The following is a 20,317-nucleotide window of genomic DNA, read 5'->3' on the forward strand; positions in this document are numbered from 1 at the left end:
AAAAAAAAAAAAAAAGACTCACATTAATACTTAACCTTGGAAAAGTTAGCTTATGACATATATAGGTCTTGTTCGTTTTAAATAAAAATGGAAAGGAAGAGGTATTTTTGGATATTATAGAAACTATATTTTTTTTGTAATACTTGGAAGATTATATAATATATTAACGTCTCTATTTACAAGTTAAGGGCAGAGCACTACATACCCTAGAGTGAAAGCCAAGGAACTTCTGTCTGCTTTACAATTGAATTAACAGGGAGAAATTTTTATTCTGGCTTTATTTGAATAATGGAACTGTTGAGTCATCAATGCCTATGAGGAGTCTTTTTTTTTTTTTTTTTTTGAGTGTGGAGTGATCATCATCGATGTTGTACCGTCCAGAACACCTTCAACAGTGGAAATAAAGCCAAAGTGGGTTGCTCTTGTGATTGAGTCACACAGGCCTCTGGTCACATTTCTTTTTTTTTCTTGCCTATACGTGTTTCTAACAGTTATGGTTACTGATTACATTGTTTATACCAGATGCTAAGTGAGGAAGGGGAATAACAAAAGGCACATGGACTGACTGAAATGAGGAGTGACACTCTGCAGTCTGATACCAAAGAAAAAAAATGCCCAGAAGTAGTCATTTCAAAAATGAGAGCCAGCAATTCCACTGGAATTGAAAATTCTGTTTTCAATTCCAATGAAAATGTATGTCCACACAAAATCTTGTGCACACATGTTCACAGGAGCATATTTCATAGCAGCCATAATGTGGAATGGGCTCAAATGTTCATCAAGTGAAGAACAAATAGACAAATGTGGTATATCCATACAATGGGATATTATTTGGCAATAAAAAAGAGTGAAGTACTGAAACAACATATGGATGAATCTTGAAAACGGTTACACTGGGTGAAAGAAGCCACAGACAGAGGCCACACATCACATGATTCCATTCCATTTGTATGAAATGTCAGAATAGGAGATCCACACAGACAGAAAGTTGATAAGTGATTGCCAGGAGCTGGAGCAAAGGAGAAATGGGAATGACTGCTGATGGGCTTGGAATTTCTTTTTGAGATGATGAAAATTTTCTAAAATTGATTGTGTGATTGTGGTGATAATGGTGAAACTTGGTGAATTTTCTAAAAGTCATTGACATGTGTACTCTAATTGGGTGAGTTGTGTGGTATATGAATTATATCTCCATAAATCTGTGAAAAAAGTATAGCAGATTAAGTTAATTAATTTTTGTTAATGGGAGTGGTTCTATATACCATACGCTTGGGGCAATCTTCTTAGAGTACAGAACCGTAATCATTGATGCCGAAGATAGTAGTTATGAAACTGTGAGTTATAAGGACAATTATTATAATTTATGTCCCGTAGGCTCTGTTTTTAGAACTCTGTCAACTATCACAGATTTGTGGTTAACACTAACATTCATGTTTAAGTTCTTCGTGATCTTAGGCGGACTTGTTTTTTGTATGTTTCACGTAGGTGAAGTTATTGCCTTGTCTTTTAATGGAGAATGAGGATTAGTTGAAAATTAGATTGTTTTTTTATTGTCATTAAAAAGCCTAGGTAAAATAATTTGAAAAAATATATTTAAAAAAAATTTTTTTTTCAACGTTTATTTATTTTTGGGACAGAGAGAGACAGAGCATGAACGGGGGAGGGGCAGAGAGAGAGGGAGACACAGAATCAGAAACAGGCTCCAGGCTCTGAGCCATCAGCCCAGAGCCTGACGCGGGGCTCGAACTCACGGACCGCGAGATCGTGACCTGGCTGAAGTCGGATGCTTAACCGACTGCGCCACCCAGGTGCCCCTGAAAAAATATATTTAAAGAAATTATTGCATCTAACCTACAATGTTTCTTCTGTGGCTTCAAAACCTAAGAATTAGTAGTCATTCAACTAAATATGGAATGTAAGAGCTGATCCAGGTTGATCTTAAGAAATACAATACATTAAATGGAATTTAATGAGTTTACTTGCCTAATAGATACTGGTCAAGCGAAAAAGGAAACTTAGGGTTATGACATAGATTTTTCTCTCTGGTAACACAGCATCTGGTATAGCTCATTTCTGTGAAAAATATTTGTATTAGGAAATCACTAGAGAGTATGAACCACTGAAAATGGCTTAAAAAAGTATGGTAGGAAATCTGGATGACAAGTTTGAGGGTTATATGATAATTTAGTTGATTTTTCCCCATTTAAAGAATGAGATTAAAAACACAGCTGTATTTTGTTCCCTGCTGTTGACATACAGGTAAAGAAAAATTATGGGGATAGTGTCAGGGACATGATTCTAGACATAAAGCATTTTCCCTGCCCCAACACCTCCCTTCACCCTTCATGACCTGTTTAATAACGTTGTTTCTCGTTTGGAAATGTGTCATTTATCTTGGGTGTATTGGAACTGAACAAGAAAACTAAAGGAAGAGGGAGAGAGAGAGGGAAGCTAGAGAACAAAATATAAGAATAATACAATCAGAAATGAAGGATAAAAACCATTTCATGTCTGAATCTGAGAAAAATTACAATGGAAAAAAAGCACTAAATGGTTGAATGCAGATGAAGAGTGCGTAAAGGCAGGAGTTAGGAATGAATCTTGGGAATCTGGCCATAACGGACTATAGGGGGAAACCTGTTCATTGGTGATGAGGAGTTTTAAATTGTTAATGTTGTAATTTCATTTGTAGGAAGGATGCCAACCAAATACTGTAAAGTTGTGGCCAGAGAAACAAAGTCTGAATTGCCTATACTTAGCAAACAGTATTTGTTCTCCAGACACCACCAAAGTGTAATTAAAATTTGAAATGATTAAAATGGGTTTACTGTCATGATAAGATTTAAATTTTTTAAACACTCATTAATTAAGGTTTTCCTCTACTTTGTTGCTCTACATTTTTTTTTTAAAGGTAAAATACGTGCTGTACATTTTTTTTCTTAGGTAAAATATGCAGACTCCCTTGATTCTTGGAAATCTGTATCCTCTTAAACATGACTAAATGTATTTAGTGATATTTGTCTTTATCAGGTGATTGTGAACTTCAAATAATGAATAATTCACACTTCTTTTATAACCAGGAACCTTTTGAGGACGGCTTTGCCAATGGGGAAGAAAGTACTCCAACCAGAGATGCTGTGGTCACGTATACTGCGGAAAGTAAAGGTGTTGTGAAGTTTGGCTGGATCAAGGGTGTATTAGTACGTACCTATAGACTTAATTTTAGAGTTACAACGTTTCTTTTTATTAGAAAATCTTCCTAATATTCTTATCATTTCTTAAGAGAGCTTGTCTGTTACAGAAGACCATATTAATAACATGTACCTCTTTTTCTTGTATTAAATTCAGTAAAGGAAACAGGATATATGTATTAATGGAATCATACTATAGTTGATTTCCTCTAAATTATATTCTGTTACCTCTTATAAATCTCACATATGGTCATTTGTCAGAAATTAAGTATGAAATGATGAAATTGTTGGAAGCATCAGAATCAAGAAAGCTGAACGGGCAATAGAGCTGATAGATTCCTGCTTCCTTTTCTGCTATGCCATTATTTTCTCAAAGAGAAACGTATAAAAGTTAATGAGGAACAAAATAAAGGAGAAATTGTTTTCTTAAGTGTTGAGGTCACTTCACTAGATAGGTTTGAGTGACATAGTTTCAGATTTGCTTCTGTTTTTCTGTGTTCACATAGGCACTAAGGAACTGACTAGAGTAGACAGGTAAACTAAAAGGCCCTCCCATTTAGACTTTGGGGGTACTTAAGAGTTGTGTTGACATTTAGAAAAGAAGTCAAGGAGAAGTCCCACTTCTAGGAGTACTTTCATCACTTTTAATGAACAGAGTAAATGTGAAGCTCCAGGTAGTGCTCTTTGCCTATTCTTAAATGTTCATATTTTAGAAGACTATGTTCTATGTGTAAGCATAATAAATAAAAGTAAAAATAAATACAGGAAGCTCTGTCAAATAGTTGAGAGTTTTAAAAGATATGTGAGGAGCACCTAGCTGGCTCAATCAAAGGAGTGTGCACTTCTTGATCTTGGGGTGGTGAGTTTGAGCCCCACACTGGGTGTAGAGATTACTTAAAAATAAATATACTTTAAAAAATAAAACATGTGTGAACAATTGGCATTTTGTGTTGACAGATATTTTGTAATACCTGAATCTTCTGAAGGAATCAGGAAATAAGTCTGTTGATAAAGAACAAACAAAAATTAAACCTAGTTGCTTTGATAAATGGGAACAGGAACTACTTTCTTAGGGTTGAAGTCTTAAAATACCCTTTTACCTTGTTCAGTTGCTTTTGCTGCTGTGTGTGTGTTATATTATCCTTAAATTAGCTTACATTTTAGCTCTCAGTAAATTCTTTTAAAAATAATATAAAGAAAAGGATAAGAGATTTAAAGTGATTTTCTATAGTTCTAAATGTATGTTATCCTCCTTTTGGCTAGTTTAACATTTACTGATGTACTATGTTTGATCACTTTGCTTCATCTGTAACTTGGCTTCTTTTCTTTTCTAGGTACGTTGTATGTTGAACATTTGGGGTGTGATGCTCTTCATTAGGTTGTCGTGGATTGTGGGTCAAGCTGGAATAGGTAAGCGAAGTTCCATACTGCTTGATTCACTTGAGAATGAGTAAGCAGAGTAGCTGTGTGCTCATCTAGCCTGGGAACCTCCTAAAATTCAAACAATTAGAAATTATTGTACGCTGTGTTTTCTTTGTATCAGATTGTTGTCTTAATGTTCCTTTTTTTATAATTTTGGTTTGGTTTTTCTAAAATGGGGTAAAAATAAGGTAATTCTTCACTATAACGTAAATTAGGTTTATTAACCTTTTCTAGATAGAGCAAGTTGAAATAAGTATTTCTCAGCCTCTTTTCTTTTCCCCTCAAGGTCTGTCGGTTGTTGTAATTATAATGGCCACTGTTGTGACAACTATCACAGGATTGTCTACATCAGCAATAGCTACTAATGGATTTGTCCGAGGAGGTAAATTCAGTCTTCTTACATCATTGTTACGAGATTACTGTTACTAATAAAGTGAGGTTTAAATTTTTAAATTATTTTTTACCTTTCAAAAAGCAACATAGGTCTGTAGAGGTGAGAAATGATACTGAGCACTTTCAAACTAGTATATTTAAATATAAAATTTTATTTCAGCCCATACAAAAACATGTATGTGTCCAGTTACTTAGGATGCTCAATGTATTTTGTAGCAAGAATGGAGCTTCTAACCGATTTCTTCTCAGTTGGGTTGCCCCTTATTGCCTCTTCCCAGATTTCAGCCCTTAGATGAGTGGCATGCGTCCAGTATTTGTTTAGTATTCTATAGGTGTAACCTCATTCTTCCCATTTAGGGGAACTTTGACAGAGTTCTTTTCCCATGACCTGACAGCTGGTATATTACGCCCAGAACTTGGAATCCACACTATCAAGTCTTGGTCTCTTCTTTGGGTGCCCTGAGGCCTCTTTTGTTGGAGTCCACAAGATCTGCCTTGTGAGATTTTACCTTGCCCCCGCCCCCCTCCTGCCAAGGGAGAGAACCCAGGAGATCAGGGGAATGGCTTTGGGACCTCTTGGAAGAAGAAGAGAAGAATTCCATTTTCCAAATCAGAACCCGTCTTTAGCTGGAATGAGGAGATCCCTAGAGAAAGGGGAGAACATGAACTTTAGCATCTCCTGTAAAGTTGTCAGAGTGGATCGACTGACAAGAGGATCAACCTGTACCATCTGCCTCACCTATTTTACAGATCAGTTTGACATTATGTATACACAATTTCTGTTTTATCTGCATCAGCTATTTAGAGAACTACATTGAGCCTTTCATTCTTCCTCATCGTCTTCCTATTTCTTACTTACCAGAATATCCAAATCACTGTGGCCCTGGGGGAAGCTAGTAGCAATATGATTATGGCCGTGCTGAGCATGCATGACTGTTGGCTGAAGTTTTATGTGTACATGAGTCTACACTGAGCCATATTGTGGTGTAAGGTATGGATTTGTCCAAAAGTGTTTCGTCAGGCTACAGTGAGACTTTCTTTTTGGCTTCTTGCGTACTGGGTGCCCCATGCTTCTTTTATTTCCGCTACTTCCATTCTGGGCAATAGAAGTGAAAGGAGAAACGAATGCGGTGTTAGGTACTTGTGGGGACCAGCAAGTCACCAAAGAACTTGTCCCTATCTTCAGACTTTCCAGTCTAGGTTGTAAGCCTCAATGGGGGCACTGGGGCATGAAGCCGTTAGCAGCATGAATCCCACAGACTGTTATTCTCCATGTGAACACAGACTTAGGGGAAGCATAGATTCTCCTACATCATGACTGAAAAGCCGTTTTCATCTTTTGATACTGCCAGTAGTTTTTGTATATATCCATGAGTACACGTACTTTAGAGACTTTGACCACAAACTTTGAAACTTTGCTAGAAGGTATTCGGTTTTCACTTGTTGGTGACTTTGGAAATTTGGCTGATCGTTGACAGAATATAAAAAAGTTGTTTCATCACCTGCAGTGAAAGTTTCGTGGAGTTTTTTTTCAATGACTGTAAGCCCCTTCTGTCACCTCTATCTGCTTCATGGACTTGAACAGCCGTAATGGGATTTATTTATGTTCCACAAAGTAGATACAAGTCTAAATCTGGCGAGAATATATTGCATCCTATAGTCATGATTCTAAGTTGAATATATTGTTGTGATTCACACGTTTTATTCCAAAAGTCCCTGTCGTTTACTTCTTTGCATAAAAATTCCCTGTAACAAATGACCAGCCCAGTAGCAGTGAGCACCCCTAGTGCCTATGTTGTGTATTTTCATTCAGAGGAACCAGGGGACCTTAGAGAAACAATTGATTTCCAGATCTGGGCAGGAAATGTACTACAAGAGCCTAGACCTCTTTTCACATTGGAAAGTAGAGAGGTAACAAAGGTGCTTGGTTTCAGGTCAAAAGGACCCAGGAGCCAACTTGAAGAAGCTAACACTGACCTAAGTTTGGATAATTTGAACAGCAGTACTACTACTAATAACTGTTTTGAATGAAGATATAATATATGATAAAATCCTTAGGTTCACAGACACCACAAAAAAAGATCTTTTCATTTTTTTTTACCTTTGAAGAATGCTAGGGAACTAACTTATTAGCAAAATTGATAAATAAATATAAAGAATCTCCTGTTGAATCAAGCTTTCTTGAATGAAAGTGTCCTTACCTAAATTCAGTGTAAGCAAGAAATTGATGAGATTTGTTCTCTGATAATTATTCTATGTGATAAGCGAAGAAGGAAAGAAAATTAAAATGTTCCAACTTTGTAAGCCTTTTACTCAATAAAAGTATCTGAACGATTGTTTTCTGAGAAATTGAATCTGAACTATGTCATTGCCTGTAGCTCCAGGAAGCATTTTATATAATATGCAAGGGAGACAGGAACTTAGTAAATGACACTGTAGGATGACTCGATCAAATTCCAGACTGGGAATGTCTCTGGAACAAGAATCCCACACCCCCCCCCCCTTTTTTAAGTAATGTGTACACCCAACATGGGCCTCAAACTCACAACGCTGAGATCAAGAGTCACACGTTCCACTGACTGAGCCAGTCAGGCACCCAGGAATCCTTATCTGACATAGTTTTCTAAGGAGAAAAAGAGGGAGAGAGTTAGGGTTTAAAACTCATGTATAGGTATGAGTTTGTTGGCCATTTGTAACTGTAAACTACTTTGTCTTTTAGTGGGTTGGGACCAAGAGTGCCAAGTTTGGATCTCCTGTAGCCCCATCACTGAGGATTGATTTTCACTTCCTCTCTTAAAAGGCCTACATAGGGAAGAGAGGAATGGAGCTAGAAGTGTCCATAGGGTCAGGGTGCTGAAGGCTTAGATATCTAATGGAGAAATGGAAGGGTATCATGGGAATAGTGATGTTTTGAGGCCCATCTCAATTTTCTATGATTGATTATTAAGGGAATTAACAAGGAAATATTTTACTGAAAAGTTGTGGTTGTTCTCTATAGAGGTTTTAATTTGGAGAGACTCCTTTTGAACTTGCCTAGTTATCTTATTAATATAAAGAACTACTTGAGGTAGTGTTCAACAGTTTATCTTGATTCTTAACTTATACATTGATTTATATTTTATTAATATTGAATAATATTTTATTCTTGGTTTCTAGGGTATGTTTCCAGCTGTGTGGCAGTATGTGAAATGTATACTTTTCCTATGTGCTTTTTGCCATAGGAGAGGTTTAAGTTTACCAAGTAACCTTAACATTGGCTTTAACAGTACATTTTGGAGATTAAACAGATACCAATTTAGAAAAGTGTAGTTTTTTTAAATATGAAATAACTGCTAACTTAGAAACAAATATAATGTCCAGTTATGAAGTCTAGGATAAAAATAATATAACAACGTTCAGGGTTTCTTTAAAAAAAAAAAAAAGAGTCAAAACTTAAAAAATATAAGATGCTTAGTTTTGGGCTGGATTAGATTTTAGTAATGAAGTTTGGATAATCATTACAACTACTAGCAGGTGAGAGCATCATCCCCTCAGTTCTCTCCCTGCACAGAATAAGAGGAGCAGTGCTGAGTAACTTTGGCACATCTTTACCTTCATCTCTGGCATAGTCCTTAGCCCAACAGACACATACATTGTACAGATAGTCAGGAGCCCAGAGCTCTTTACTGTGCCACAAATCCTGTCCGTGTTGAGACCTGGGTTTTACAGAATTGACCTGTGTTATGTTCAACGAATTCCGCAACCCAGATGGTGCTGGCCAGCGGCTGCTTTCACTGAGATCTGTATTTTCTAGATGTCACAGGCCAAAGTTCTTCCATCCACAAATAATTAGTCTGTGAATATGAACTCATTTATGACATAGAGGACAAGCAGAGGCAGCCTTTTATAACATGAAAGTGTAAATACCAGTTGTTCATTGTTTTGTGTTATATGACCTGAGGGTTAAGTTGAAAACAGAGATTAGTGCAGTTTCAGATAAAAATCCAGGTTACGCCAAATTCAGAGGAGTAGTTCTGAACATGTAAAATCAACATAAATGACCAAGGTGAAATTTTATATTACTTGTATTTCAGTCACTCAACAGGTAATTGTTGAGCTCTTGGTGACAGGCACTGGGTTTGTAACCATCACTGTCAGACAAAATCCTATTTTCTTGGAGCTGTGTTCAGATAATAGTGGCAATTATTTTTTGAAACATAACTGCTGGGCATGATAACATGCTTTTGACCTACATTATCAGATTTAATGCATCATAGTTGTTAGTTCCATGTATAATTTGTACGGATGAAGAGAGCGAAAATGAAACACACTAATTTTTTCAACAAATTTAAATGTTATGCAGGTTTTACTGATGAATCTTTAAGTTTCTGCAGTATGTCAGGATTTTCTTTATATACACTGTTTCATTTTGCTGAAATAATTGAAGACCTCCTCATTCTGTATATAGGTAAAACTAAATATTGGAAGTAATCCTAACATTTTTCACATGGATTCTAAGTGACAGAAAGTGCTTTCTGTATTAGTAAAATCAGATTATCATTGATTGTGCAATTTTTTGTTTAGTCTATTATGTAACTATTCATTCCTTTCATCACCAAGCAATGAGTTGTAACTTAGAAATAAGCTCCATAGTTCTTTCCTTTTATTGCTAATTTCTTTCAAATTACAGCTTTCCAGATCAGTGAAATGTTTGAAGAAGCTGTAAAAAGCAGTTCTGTAACAGTTGTATTATGAGGTTTTATTAGACTTCAACATAACATTGTGTTTTCAGTTTAGTAAAAACTTGATTTAACAAACCACAAGTGGCTCAAATGTGAATCTGGCAAGTAGTTGTAAATAATTTTTCATTTGGGTTTTCTCTTGGACTTACTTAGTGGCATTTCAATTTTGCCAGTCGTTAATGATTAAAAATACTTGAATGTCATTCTGAAATTGTCTACTGCAGAATTAGGGCTCTATGTCTTGACTCTTCAAGTTTAATATTTAAAGTGATCAGTTGCAGTGGTAATATAGCACTCAGTCCTAGTCAGAAGATTCCGTGTTGGTTCACACATCTTTCTCTACTTGACTTAATAATGACAACAGAATACAGCAAATTTGACCAGTGTTAACAGGCACACAAAGTATTGTGTATTGGTAAACCAGGGTATTAGAATGTATTTCCTAGAACAGTAACCAAAATGGATATTGGATCCTTTTGGGTCCATTATTGCCCCATTGTATTCTCAAAATCGTTCCTCAGAATGTTAACACAAGGTGGCTTTGGATAAACTGATTGGTCAGTATACAGAAGTAGGTGGTTTATTGCTGTAAAATTCTGGTGTATTTTCTAAACATATTAGATGAATTTTGAACAGTAAATGTTAAATAGTTTACTTTCTCATTCGTAAGTTTATGACTTTTTCGTTATTTTGACCTTTTGATTTGTCTCTTCCTCAGTACATCAACAAAACCTTTATTTTATGAAATTTCCACAGATACAGTAGAGTATATAGATGATTCATATTATATATATATTGATCATTTCATCCACGGTAAACAAAGGATGTTTGGTCACAAACTTCATTTTCGTCTGTTCAGTGGCTAACAGCTTTCTGGAGATTTTTATTAGTTAGAAATTTTGAACCTTTTTTTGTTTTGTTTTGTTTTGTTTTGTTTTGTTTTGTTTTGTTTTGAGTGTACTTGACCCACAATGTTACATAGTTCTAGATACACAACTTAGTGATTTGACAAGTTGTTACATTATAATATTTTCACAGGGGTAACTACCATCTGTGTCATTACATCACTATTACAATATATTGAGTATTGTGCTGTGCCTTTTATTCCCATTCTGACTTATTCCTTCCATAATCGGAAGCTTGTATCTTCCTCTCCTCTTCACCCACTTTGCCCAACTCCCCATCTGCCTTCCCTCTGGCAACCATCAGTTTGTTACCAGTATTTATAGGTCTGAATTCTGCTTTTTGTTTATTCATCTGGAGTTTAGGTAGGGTTTTTTTTTTTTTTTTTTTGGTTTTTTTTTTTTTTTTTTTTGGTTATTTTTAGATTCCTCTTAGGAGTGTAATCATGGTTTTTTGTCTTTGTCAGTGTGACTTAGATCACATAGCGTAATCCTGCCTAGGTCCATGTATGTTGTCTCAAATGACACAATCTCATTCTTATTTATGGTTGTGTAATGTTCCATTATGTATACATACCACATTCTCCTTGTCCATTCGTCTATTGATGGCCAGTTAGGTTCCTTCAATATTAATTCAATGTAATTCCTGTCAAAATCCAATGGCATTTTTCACAGAAATGGGAAAAATTATCACGGAACCATAAAAGACCCTGAAGAGTCCAACAGTCTTGAGAGAGAAAAAAGCTGGAGGCATCACATTTCCAGATTTCAAACTATATTTCAAAGCTGTAGTAATCAAAATGGTATTGTAGCGACATAAAAAGGTACATAGACCTGTGGAATAGAATTGAGAGCCCAGAAATAAACTTATGCGTATAGAGTCATGTAGTATTTGACAAGGGAGCTAAGAATACTCAGTGCAAAAACAGTAGGCTCTTAAATGGGAACTGGATATTCACATGCAAAAGAAATTGAACTGTATCTTAAATCACTCATAAAAATTAACTCAAAATGGATTTAGGACTTAAATTTAAGACCTAAAACCATGAAATTCCTAGAAGAAAGTATAGGGAAAAAGCCCCTTAACATTTGTCTTGCTAGTGATGTTTTGGATACAACAGGAAAAGCACAAGAACAAAAGCAAAAATCAACAAGATGACAAAAGCAAACATCAAACAAAAAGCAACAACTTCTGAACTGCACAAGAAACAATCAGCAAAATGAAAAGACAACCTACAGGATGGGAGAAAATATTTGCAAATCATGTATCTGATAAGGGGTTAATATCCAAAATAGAGAAAGAACTTACATAGTTCAATAGCAACAAACCAAACAATCTGATTTTAAAATGGGCAAGGCGCCCCAGTGGCTCATTCGGTTAAGTGTCTGACTTTGACTCAGGTCATGATCTTGCAGTTTGTGGTTTGAGCCCTGTGTAGGGCTCTGTGCTGACAGCTCAGAACCTGGGTTCTGTGTCTCCCTCTCTCTCTGACCCTCCCCCGCTCACTCTGTCTCTCCCAAAAATACATAAACATTAAAAAAATAATAAAAACTAAAAATGGGCAAAGTACCTGAATAGACATTTCTCCAAAGAAGACAACAAGTTCATGAAAAGGAGCTCAACATCACTAATAATCAGGGAAATGCAAATCAAAACCACAATGAATTATCACCTCACACCTGTTAGGATGGTTATTTTCAAAAAGATAAGAGACCGTAACTGCTGGTGAGGATGTAGAGAAAAGGGAACCCATTGCACTGTTGGCAGTGAAAATTGGTATGGCCACTGTGGAAAGCAGGATGGAGGTTCCTCAAAAAATAGAACTACCATATCATCCAGCAGTCCCACTTCCTTGATATTTATTCAGAGGAAGTGAAATTACTATTTGTTAGAGATGTTGCCGTTCTTGTGTTCATTGCAGCATTATTCACAATAGCTAAGCCTTGGGAACAACCTAAGTGTTCATCAGTAAATGAATGCATGAAAAAAACAACACACATTTTCACACACACAACGGAGTATTATCTAGCCTTAAAAGGAGACGTTGCCATTTGCAACAACATAGATGAACCTTGAGGGCATTATGCCAAGTGAAATAAGTTAGAAAAAGCAAATACTATATAATCTCACTCATGTGGAATCTAAAAAAGCCAAACTCCTAGAAACAGATTGTAGAAAAGTTGCTACCAGGGGTTGATGAGCAAAGGAAGTGATGAGGAAGTTGGTCAGACTTAAAGTTACAAGCAGAGTAAGTTCTGAGGATCTAACATACAACATGCAGACTATAATTAGTATTGTATACTCGAAAGTTCCTGAGAGTAGATCTTAAATGTTCTTACCATAAAACAACAGCACAAATGGAAATTCTGTGGGGTAAAGAATATATTAACCTTATGCTGGTAAACATTTTGCAATATGTATGTGTATCAGCACGTTACATTATGTGTCTTTTTAATGGTTTATTTTTTTGGAGAGAGTGTGAACAGGGGAAGGGAGAGGGAGGGAATCCGCAGCACACACTGCACTATCTGCACAGAGCCTGACGTGGGCTCGATCCCACACACAACCTGTGAGATCATGACCTGAGCTGAAATCAAGACCGCGATGCTTAACTGACTGAGCCACCCAGGCGCCCCCATCACGTTGTGTATCTTATACAATGTTATAGGTTAGTTATATCTCAGTAAATCTGGAAAATAATTAATTGACCCTACATGTGTCGGTCTGTTTCTGGACTCTCTCCTGGTACATTGTCTGCAGATTTGCCCTTAATCTAACACCATACTATCTTGGTACTGTGGTTTATAGTAATGCCTGAAGTTGGGTGTTATAGCTCCTTCTACTTTGCCCTTTTTCAAAATTGTCTTGGCTATTCTAGTTCTCTTGCCTTTCCATATATATTTTAGAATTATCTTGTCAATTTTTGAGAACTGTCTTGCTGGAATTTAGATGAACTTGGGTTCAGTATAGAGATCAGCTTGGGGAGAATTAACAACTGTTAGGGCTCTCATTTCATAAATATGCTTTCTCTCTCTCTAGTTCTTAAAGTTTTAGTACACAGATTTTGAGGATATTTTTTAGTATTTCCTGGTTTTTCTGCTATTGTAAGATTTAGTTTCTTACTGTTTCTTGCTGGTATATGGAAATATGATGGATTTCTGTATATTTACCTTGTAATACTTTTGTAGTTGGGGTGTCCAGAGAAACAGAACCAATAAGGTGTGTTTGTGTCTGTGTGTGTCTAGAAAGACGTATTTGAAGGACTTGATTCACGTAATAATGGAGGCTGGGAAATCTAAGACCTGCAGGGTAGGTCAGCAGTCTGGAGACCCAGAGACAAGGTGTTCTCAGTTGATGTCTGAAGTCTGTCTCCTGCAGAACTCCCTCTTGCTACGGAGAGGTTTGTTTTTGTTCCATTCAGGCCTTCAGCTGATAGAATGAGACCCACCCACGTTATGGTGGGCAAACTGCTTTACTTACATTCCACCAATTAAATGTAAATCTCCTCTAAAAACACCCTCACACAGGGCTGCCTGGTAGCTCAGTTGGTTAAGCATCTCACTCTTGGTTTGGCTTAGGTCGTGATCTCACAGTTGGTGAGGTCAAGCCCCGTATCTGGCTCCATGTTGACTGACTGGATCCTGCTTGGGATTCTCTCCCCCTCTCTGCCCCTCCCCGGCTCACACTCTCTTTCTGTCTCAAAATAAATAAACTTTAAAAACAATAATGAAATAAAAATACCCTCACAGAAACATTCAGAATATAATGTTTGATCTCATGTCTGGGCACCAGGGCTAGGCAAGTTGATACATAAAATTAACCCATCACAGTGTCACCTTGTTAAATTAGCTTTTATTTTAACTGAGTCCATTACCCTTCAAATTTTATATGGGATTGTTTTTCTACCTCATAGTTGAATTAGTTTGTATTTTACATCGAATTACTTTGAAGCTCCTCTTTGAAAGCAGTTCATTTTGATAGAAAACTTGGGTCAAAATTTGATTTTGTTCAGTCTTACTCGTACCTGAGGCACTGAGGATGATCATTTGTTGACTGATATTGTAACATCATTTTGGACAATAAGATTTCTTTTGCAACTTTTATCCAAGGAAGAGCACTAGTTACAACAAAAGAAAGTGTAATAGTTCAGAAGAAATTAACTGGACTTGGACAGGTTTGTTGGTGTTTCTAAATATTAAAATACTTTTCACATTAATGAACAACATTTAGTCCCTGCTAGCAGGTAAAAAGAGTCATGCAGTGCTAAACTGAGCCATGTGTAGTTTTTATTTTCTTAGAGTTTGAGATGTAATGACAATACAGTACTGAAGAAGTTTAGATCTTACAGCATAATGAGTGGACTTACATGGTATTGTGAATTAGTTGCCACAATAAGTTTAGTTAACATCTATCATCTTGTACAGATAGAAGGGAAAAAGAAGAAAAACATGTTATTTCCCTTGTGATGAGAACTTCTAAGAGCCGTGTGTGGTTTAAGAAATGTCTGTTTTGTGGCATAATTGGTAGTAAGACATCCAGAGTGCGTGTTCAAAAGATAGTTAAGTACTGCTCCTCCCTTCCTGCCTGTAGTTTTGTGGGGTTTTTTGTCTCTGTGTACTTTAGTTTTGAAGATTCTATATAATTTGTGTTGAATTCATTTGTTCTGAATGTTCATAATAGTTTCATAATAGCTGTATCTGATAATTCTTCTTTCTACAAAGATGGATTAGTAAATGTGGTCCTAGTCAAAAATTGCTCCTTACCATGCACATGCACATTGGTTAATTATGGGTTTTTCATTTTTATGTTTCGTATCAGCAAAAGCTAAAGTAATAGTTGATTAATGGCGTTATGACAAAAATTGGCAAGATACTTCACTGGGAAGTGAGGTGTCAAATCCAGTGACTCCTGTTTAAAAAAAGAAACAGGATAAGGTCGGTTTCTTGTAAAATGTTGGATACTTTGCAAAAACCTTTGTTACCCATTTATCATTCATGAAATTTTTTATTTCAGGTAAAAGCCGAGGAAAAGATTTTTAGTGTTTTGCCTCAGTTTAAAGTACAATTGTAATAGAGCTTTGTTTTTTTCCATGGAGTTTTAAATTAATTCTTAATAGTAATAGGCAGTCTTTTAGTGTTGATTTTACTTGTGGGACTAAATAGCAGATCACTTTGGTCTTTTCATTGCTTTACCCGTCACCTATTATACTCACTGACCTCTCTGAATCTCTGTGTACTCCTGTAAAATGAGGGGTTTGGCTTAATGACCTGTGAGTTGCCTTATAGTACTAGGATTCCGTGAGCTTACACTTCAGCAACCACAGAAGTGAATGGAAAGGAGGGAGGGTGCTAGGTGGTGATGAAAAATTTGGGTCACCAGTCTGTCCATTCATTTTGCAGGTGTTCTGTGCTCATCCTGAATTAGGGTTGGGTTCTTTGTTTTTTACGGAAAGATATATAGATGAATGTAAGTGCCTTTTAAAAACAACTTTAACACGTGGTTCATCTTAAAGGTAACTTTTGACTCCTTTTGTTGTAATCAGTGAGCTGATGAACTTGCTTGGGATCCATTTAATCTTCTCTCGAAGTCTAACTTGCGTGAAGATTTTTTGCTATATCATTTTGACTAGGGTATACTTTTTAAGTTTTAAAATGATAGTTGTTGAAAGTAGATTTACAGTTTATTAGAGCAATATTATTGAAGTAAAATTCACACATAGTGAAATGTAGATTTTAGGTTTACAGTTGTGTGAGTTTTGGTAAGTATATAAACCTAGCTCAGTCAGAATACAAAGTATTTTCATCATACTGGAAACTTCCTTTATAATCATTCCCTCACGTCTAGCCCAGGGTGGGCCTTTATTACCTAAAAGGTACTCTTTTTGTGTCATACCTCAATATAATATTTTTAGAATTCATCCGTGTCGTTCTATATGTTAGTAGTTTGCTGTAGTGTAGTATTTTACTACATACATTTTACTGTATATTACTCTGTTTTATGACTGTACATTTGTAGTAACAATAATTTGTTTATTTAGTACCTATTGGACATTTGGGTTATTTTTAGTGTGAGGCTATTATGAATAAGCTTGACAAGAATATTCTTAGACAAGTCTGTGTCGATGTCTATGTTTTTATTCATGTTGGGAGATTATGAGTGGATTTGTTGATTCATGGGGTATTTATATGTCTCATTTATAAGAAATTGCCAAATAGTTCTCCAAAGTGGTTTTACCATTTTATACTACCATGAATATATGAGACTTAAGTTTTCCATGTTACTGCCAACACTTGTTATGTATTTTTAATTATAGCTATTTTGTAGATAATTAATTATGGTAAGCATCTTTTCATGTGTTTATGACCATTTGTATATCTTCTTCTGTAATGTTTTCAAATCTTTTGCCAATGTTTAAATTGTGTTATCTTTTTTTATTTGTAGGAGTTTCTAAATATATTCTGAATACGAGTGATTTGTCTAACATCTGTATTATGGGTTTTCCCCCCCAGTTTTTGACTTGCCTCTACATTTTTATAATTTTTTTAATGCTATGTTTCAGAGTGTAGAAGTTTACTATTTTGATGAAATCCAGATTCTTGTGTTTGTGTGTACAGCTTTTATCTACTGGCCTGAAATCTTTTGCTTATCCCAAGGTCTTAGAGATATTCTTCTTTGTTTTATCTAGAATCTTTATAGTAGCTTAGGTTTTGACTATTAGTAGTATCAAAGGAATTTTTTAATATTAGTGCGACAGAGATTGTGGTTTTCTCCTCTTGCTACCCCACTGTGTACGTATCCACTTGTTCCTGCACCATTTTTTGAAACGACCTATCTTTTCTCTGTTGAATTAATTTTTGTGCCATTGTTGAAAAATTTGTGTTTTTGTCTAGACTATATGCTATTTCATTGATAAGTTTTGTTTCTCCTATTATGCTAGTTAGTATTGATTGCTTAGCTTTATAATTTCAGAGACTTCCAAATTTGTTTTTCTTTTTTAAGATAGTTTTGGCTCTTTTAGGTCGTTTGCATTTTTACATAAATTTTTGAATTAGGTGTTTTCTGCTAAATAGTAAAAAAATAAAATAAAATCTTAGTGGGGTTTTGGGATTCCAGCCTTAAAAATATTTTGGGGGCTCGTTTGGTTAAGCATCTGACTCTTGGGTTTGGCTCAAGTCATGATCTCATACTCTGTGACCTCGTTGTTTGTGACACCCAAACCTTCATCCGGCTCTGCACTGACATCACAGAGCCTGCTTGGGATTTTCTTTCTGCCCCTCTCTGTATGCCTTTCTCACTCTCTCTCTCAAAATAAACTTAAAAATCGTTAAAATCTTTTTGGAGGGCACCTGGGTGGCTCAGCCGGTTAAGTGTCCGACTTCGGCTTAGGTCATGATCTCGCGATTTGTGAGTTCAAGCCCTGCGTCGGGCTCTGTGCTGACAGCTCAGAGCCTGGAACCTGCTTCAGATTCTGTGTCTCTCAATCTCTCAGCCTCTCCCCTGCTCATGCTCTGTGTCTCTCTCTCAATAATAAATAAACATTAAAAAAAATTTTTTTTTAATTTTTTTGGGAAGAATGGTTATGGTAACAGTATTGAATCTTACAGTTGATGAAAATGGTATATCCATATATTTAGATCTGTTGTTTCTGATAGCATTGTTTTGTATTTTTCTGTATAGATGTCTCGCATATACATTATTAACTTTGCCCTTACATGTTTCATGTCCTTTGTGTCAAATGGTATTTGTAAATTTGATTTTCCATTTTTTTGTTTCTTATGTATAGAAATAAAATAGACTTGTTGTATTTTAGTCCCAGTAGTCTGTGATCTGGCTAAACATAAACAGACGTATCATCAGTTAATAGACATGGCTCACACTTTGTCTTTACAATTTTTAGGATTTTTTTCTTTCTTTTGTTGAATTAGCTAGGAGTTCCACTACAGTGTTTAATTGAAGTGGTGAGAATAGATATCATTACCTTGTTCTCAGTCTTAAATGGAATGAGTGCAGTATATCACAACTAAGAAGTTGTTAGTGGGGTTTTTGAAGATGTCATTTGTCAGATTGAGGAAGTTCTATTTCTAAATTGCTGAGAATATTTGTTCATGGTTGGATATTGAATTTTGCCATGTATTTCCTACATCTTCTGAAATGGTTATATGGTTTTCTTCCATTATTCTATTACTATCACAAATTATATAGTTTTTTAAATCTCTCTCTCTCTCTTTTTTTTTTTTTTTCTTGAAAGAGTGTGAGCAGGGGAGAGGCAGAGGGAGAAAGAAGGAGAATCTTAAGCAGGCTCCATACTTTGAATGGAGCCCCACATACAGCTCAATCTCATGACTGTGAGACTATGACCTGAGCCACAGTAAGGAGTTGGAGACTCAATCTATTGAGCCGCCCAGGCACCCCAGAATGTGTAATTTTTAACAAAGCAAATTTAAATTGAAGATAAATACGTACTTTATGCCAATTAGTAAAGTACCAGGCTGAGAGTAGTAGGTCTTTAATACTATCTTTTGATGCTAATGAAAAAAAAAAAAGGAAAACAGCTTTTAAAACTGGTTTCCTCTAGGAAGCAAGAGTGGAAGTGAAAGAAACGGGGCAGAGAACATTTACATCAGGAGTAAAAGTATAAGGAGAACAGCAGCTGCTCTTTTATTTTCTATTATCCATTTGCTCTTCTTATATTCTTGGAAAAAATGCAAATCTTTTAAAAATTAACAAAACCGGTATGAAACTTTAAGGTTTACACATCTTAATTTGTAAAAGATAAAATACAGTTCTGGAATGTCAGAATTTGCCTACCTTTATTCATCATTCCTGAGGTGAATTTCCCCCTCTCATTGTTCCCGCATATTGAATGCACCTGAAGATACATATTTTTTCTTCTTTGTAATAGAAAGACTTGAAATCATAACTATAAAGCATATGATGGATGAATTCTTTGCTTTTACAGGTCCTGTTGGTTATGTTTCTCATTTTAAAATTTATATTGTCAGCTGTTGAAACCCATGAGTCATTGTTGATTTCAGTTAACCTTTCATGATGACTTAATTTTCTCATTTATGAAATCAGGATAAATAATATGTAATTCATTGTTGGTATTGGCATTAAACAAAAGTAGTTTAAATCAATTTTGAGAACATATGTTAAATATAGGCTTGATAATTAGAGTATTCTAGGAATTTTCCTGTGATTAATTAGATTATGATTTAGTCTTACACTAAGATCTTTATTTGACATAAAAAACTGTCCTTATATAAGTCCATTAGAACTTTTTAGTATTCAAAAATATTTCTGGGAGATTTTTAAGTAATTTCATCTGATTAAAAACCATAAAACCAGGAGCACCTGGGTGGCTCAGTCGAGTAAGCATACAACTTTGGCTCAGGTCATGATTTCACAGTTCACGGGTTCGAGCCCCATGTCGGGCTCTGTGCTAACAGCTCAGAGATTGGAGCCTGCTTCAGATTCTGTGTCTCCGTCTTTCTCTACCCCTCCCCTGCTTGCTCTCTGTCTCTCTCAAAAATAAACATTTTAAAAAATTAAAAAATAAACATGAGTTAAAAAAATACATAAGACCAATCAATACATAGGATTAGGTGGTGGTTGTTTTTTTTCCCAAGATTTCCAAGGTGGTGGAAATAATTAATTGGTAAAATAAGTAACTAAGGAAGTTTGGGG

The 20,317-nt window shown here is 35.6% G+C and overlaps 1 protein-coding gene across 2 annotated transcripts in view; it reads left to right on the forward strand.

Annotated features, from left to right (window-relative positions):
- SLC12A2 (solute carrier family 12 member 2) overlaps positions 1-20,317 on the forward strand; it is a 107,703-nt gene that overhangs the window by 25,634 nt on the left and 61,752 nt on the right. For both annotated transcript variants that reach the window (XM_011283447.3, XM_023254763.2), the window contains exons 2-4: positions 3,081-3,200; positions 4,526-4,601; positions 4,900-4,995. In XM_011283447.3, the coding sequence (XP_011281749.3) occupies positions 3,081-3,200; positions 4,526-4,601; positions 4,900-4,995 (292 nt within the window). The remainder of the gene's footprint in view (positions 1-3,080; positions 3,201-4,525; positions 4,602-4,899; positions 4,996-20,317) is intronic.

This window comes from Felis catus, chromosome A1 (genome assembly GCF_018350175.1).
Source record: "Felis catus isolate Fca126 chromosome A1, F.catus_Fca126_mat1.0, whole genome shotgun sequence".
Taxonomy (NCBI): domain Eukaryota; kingdom Metazoa; phylum Chordata; class Mammalia; order Carnivora; family Felidae; genus Felis; species Felis catus.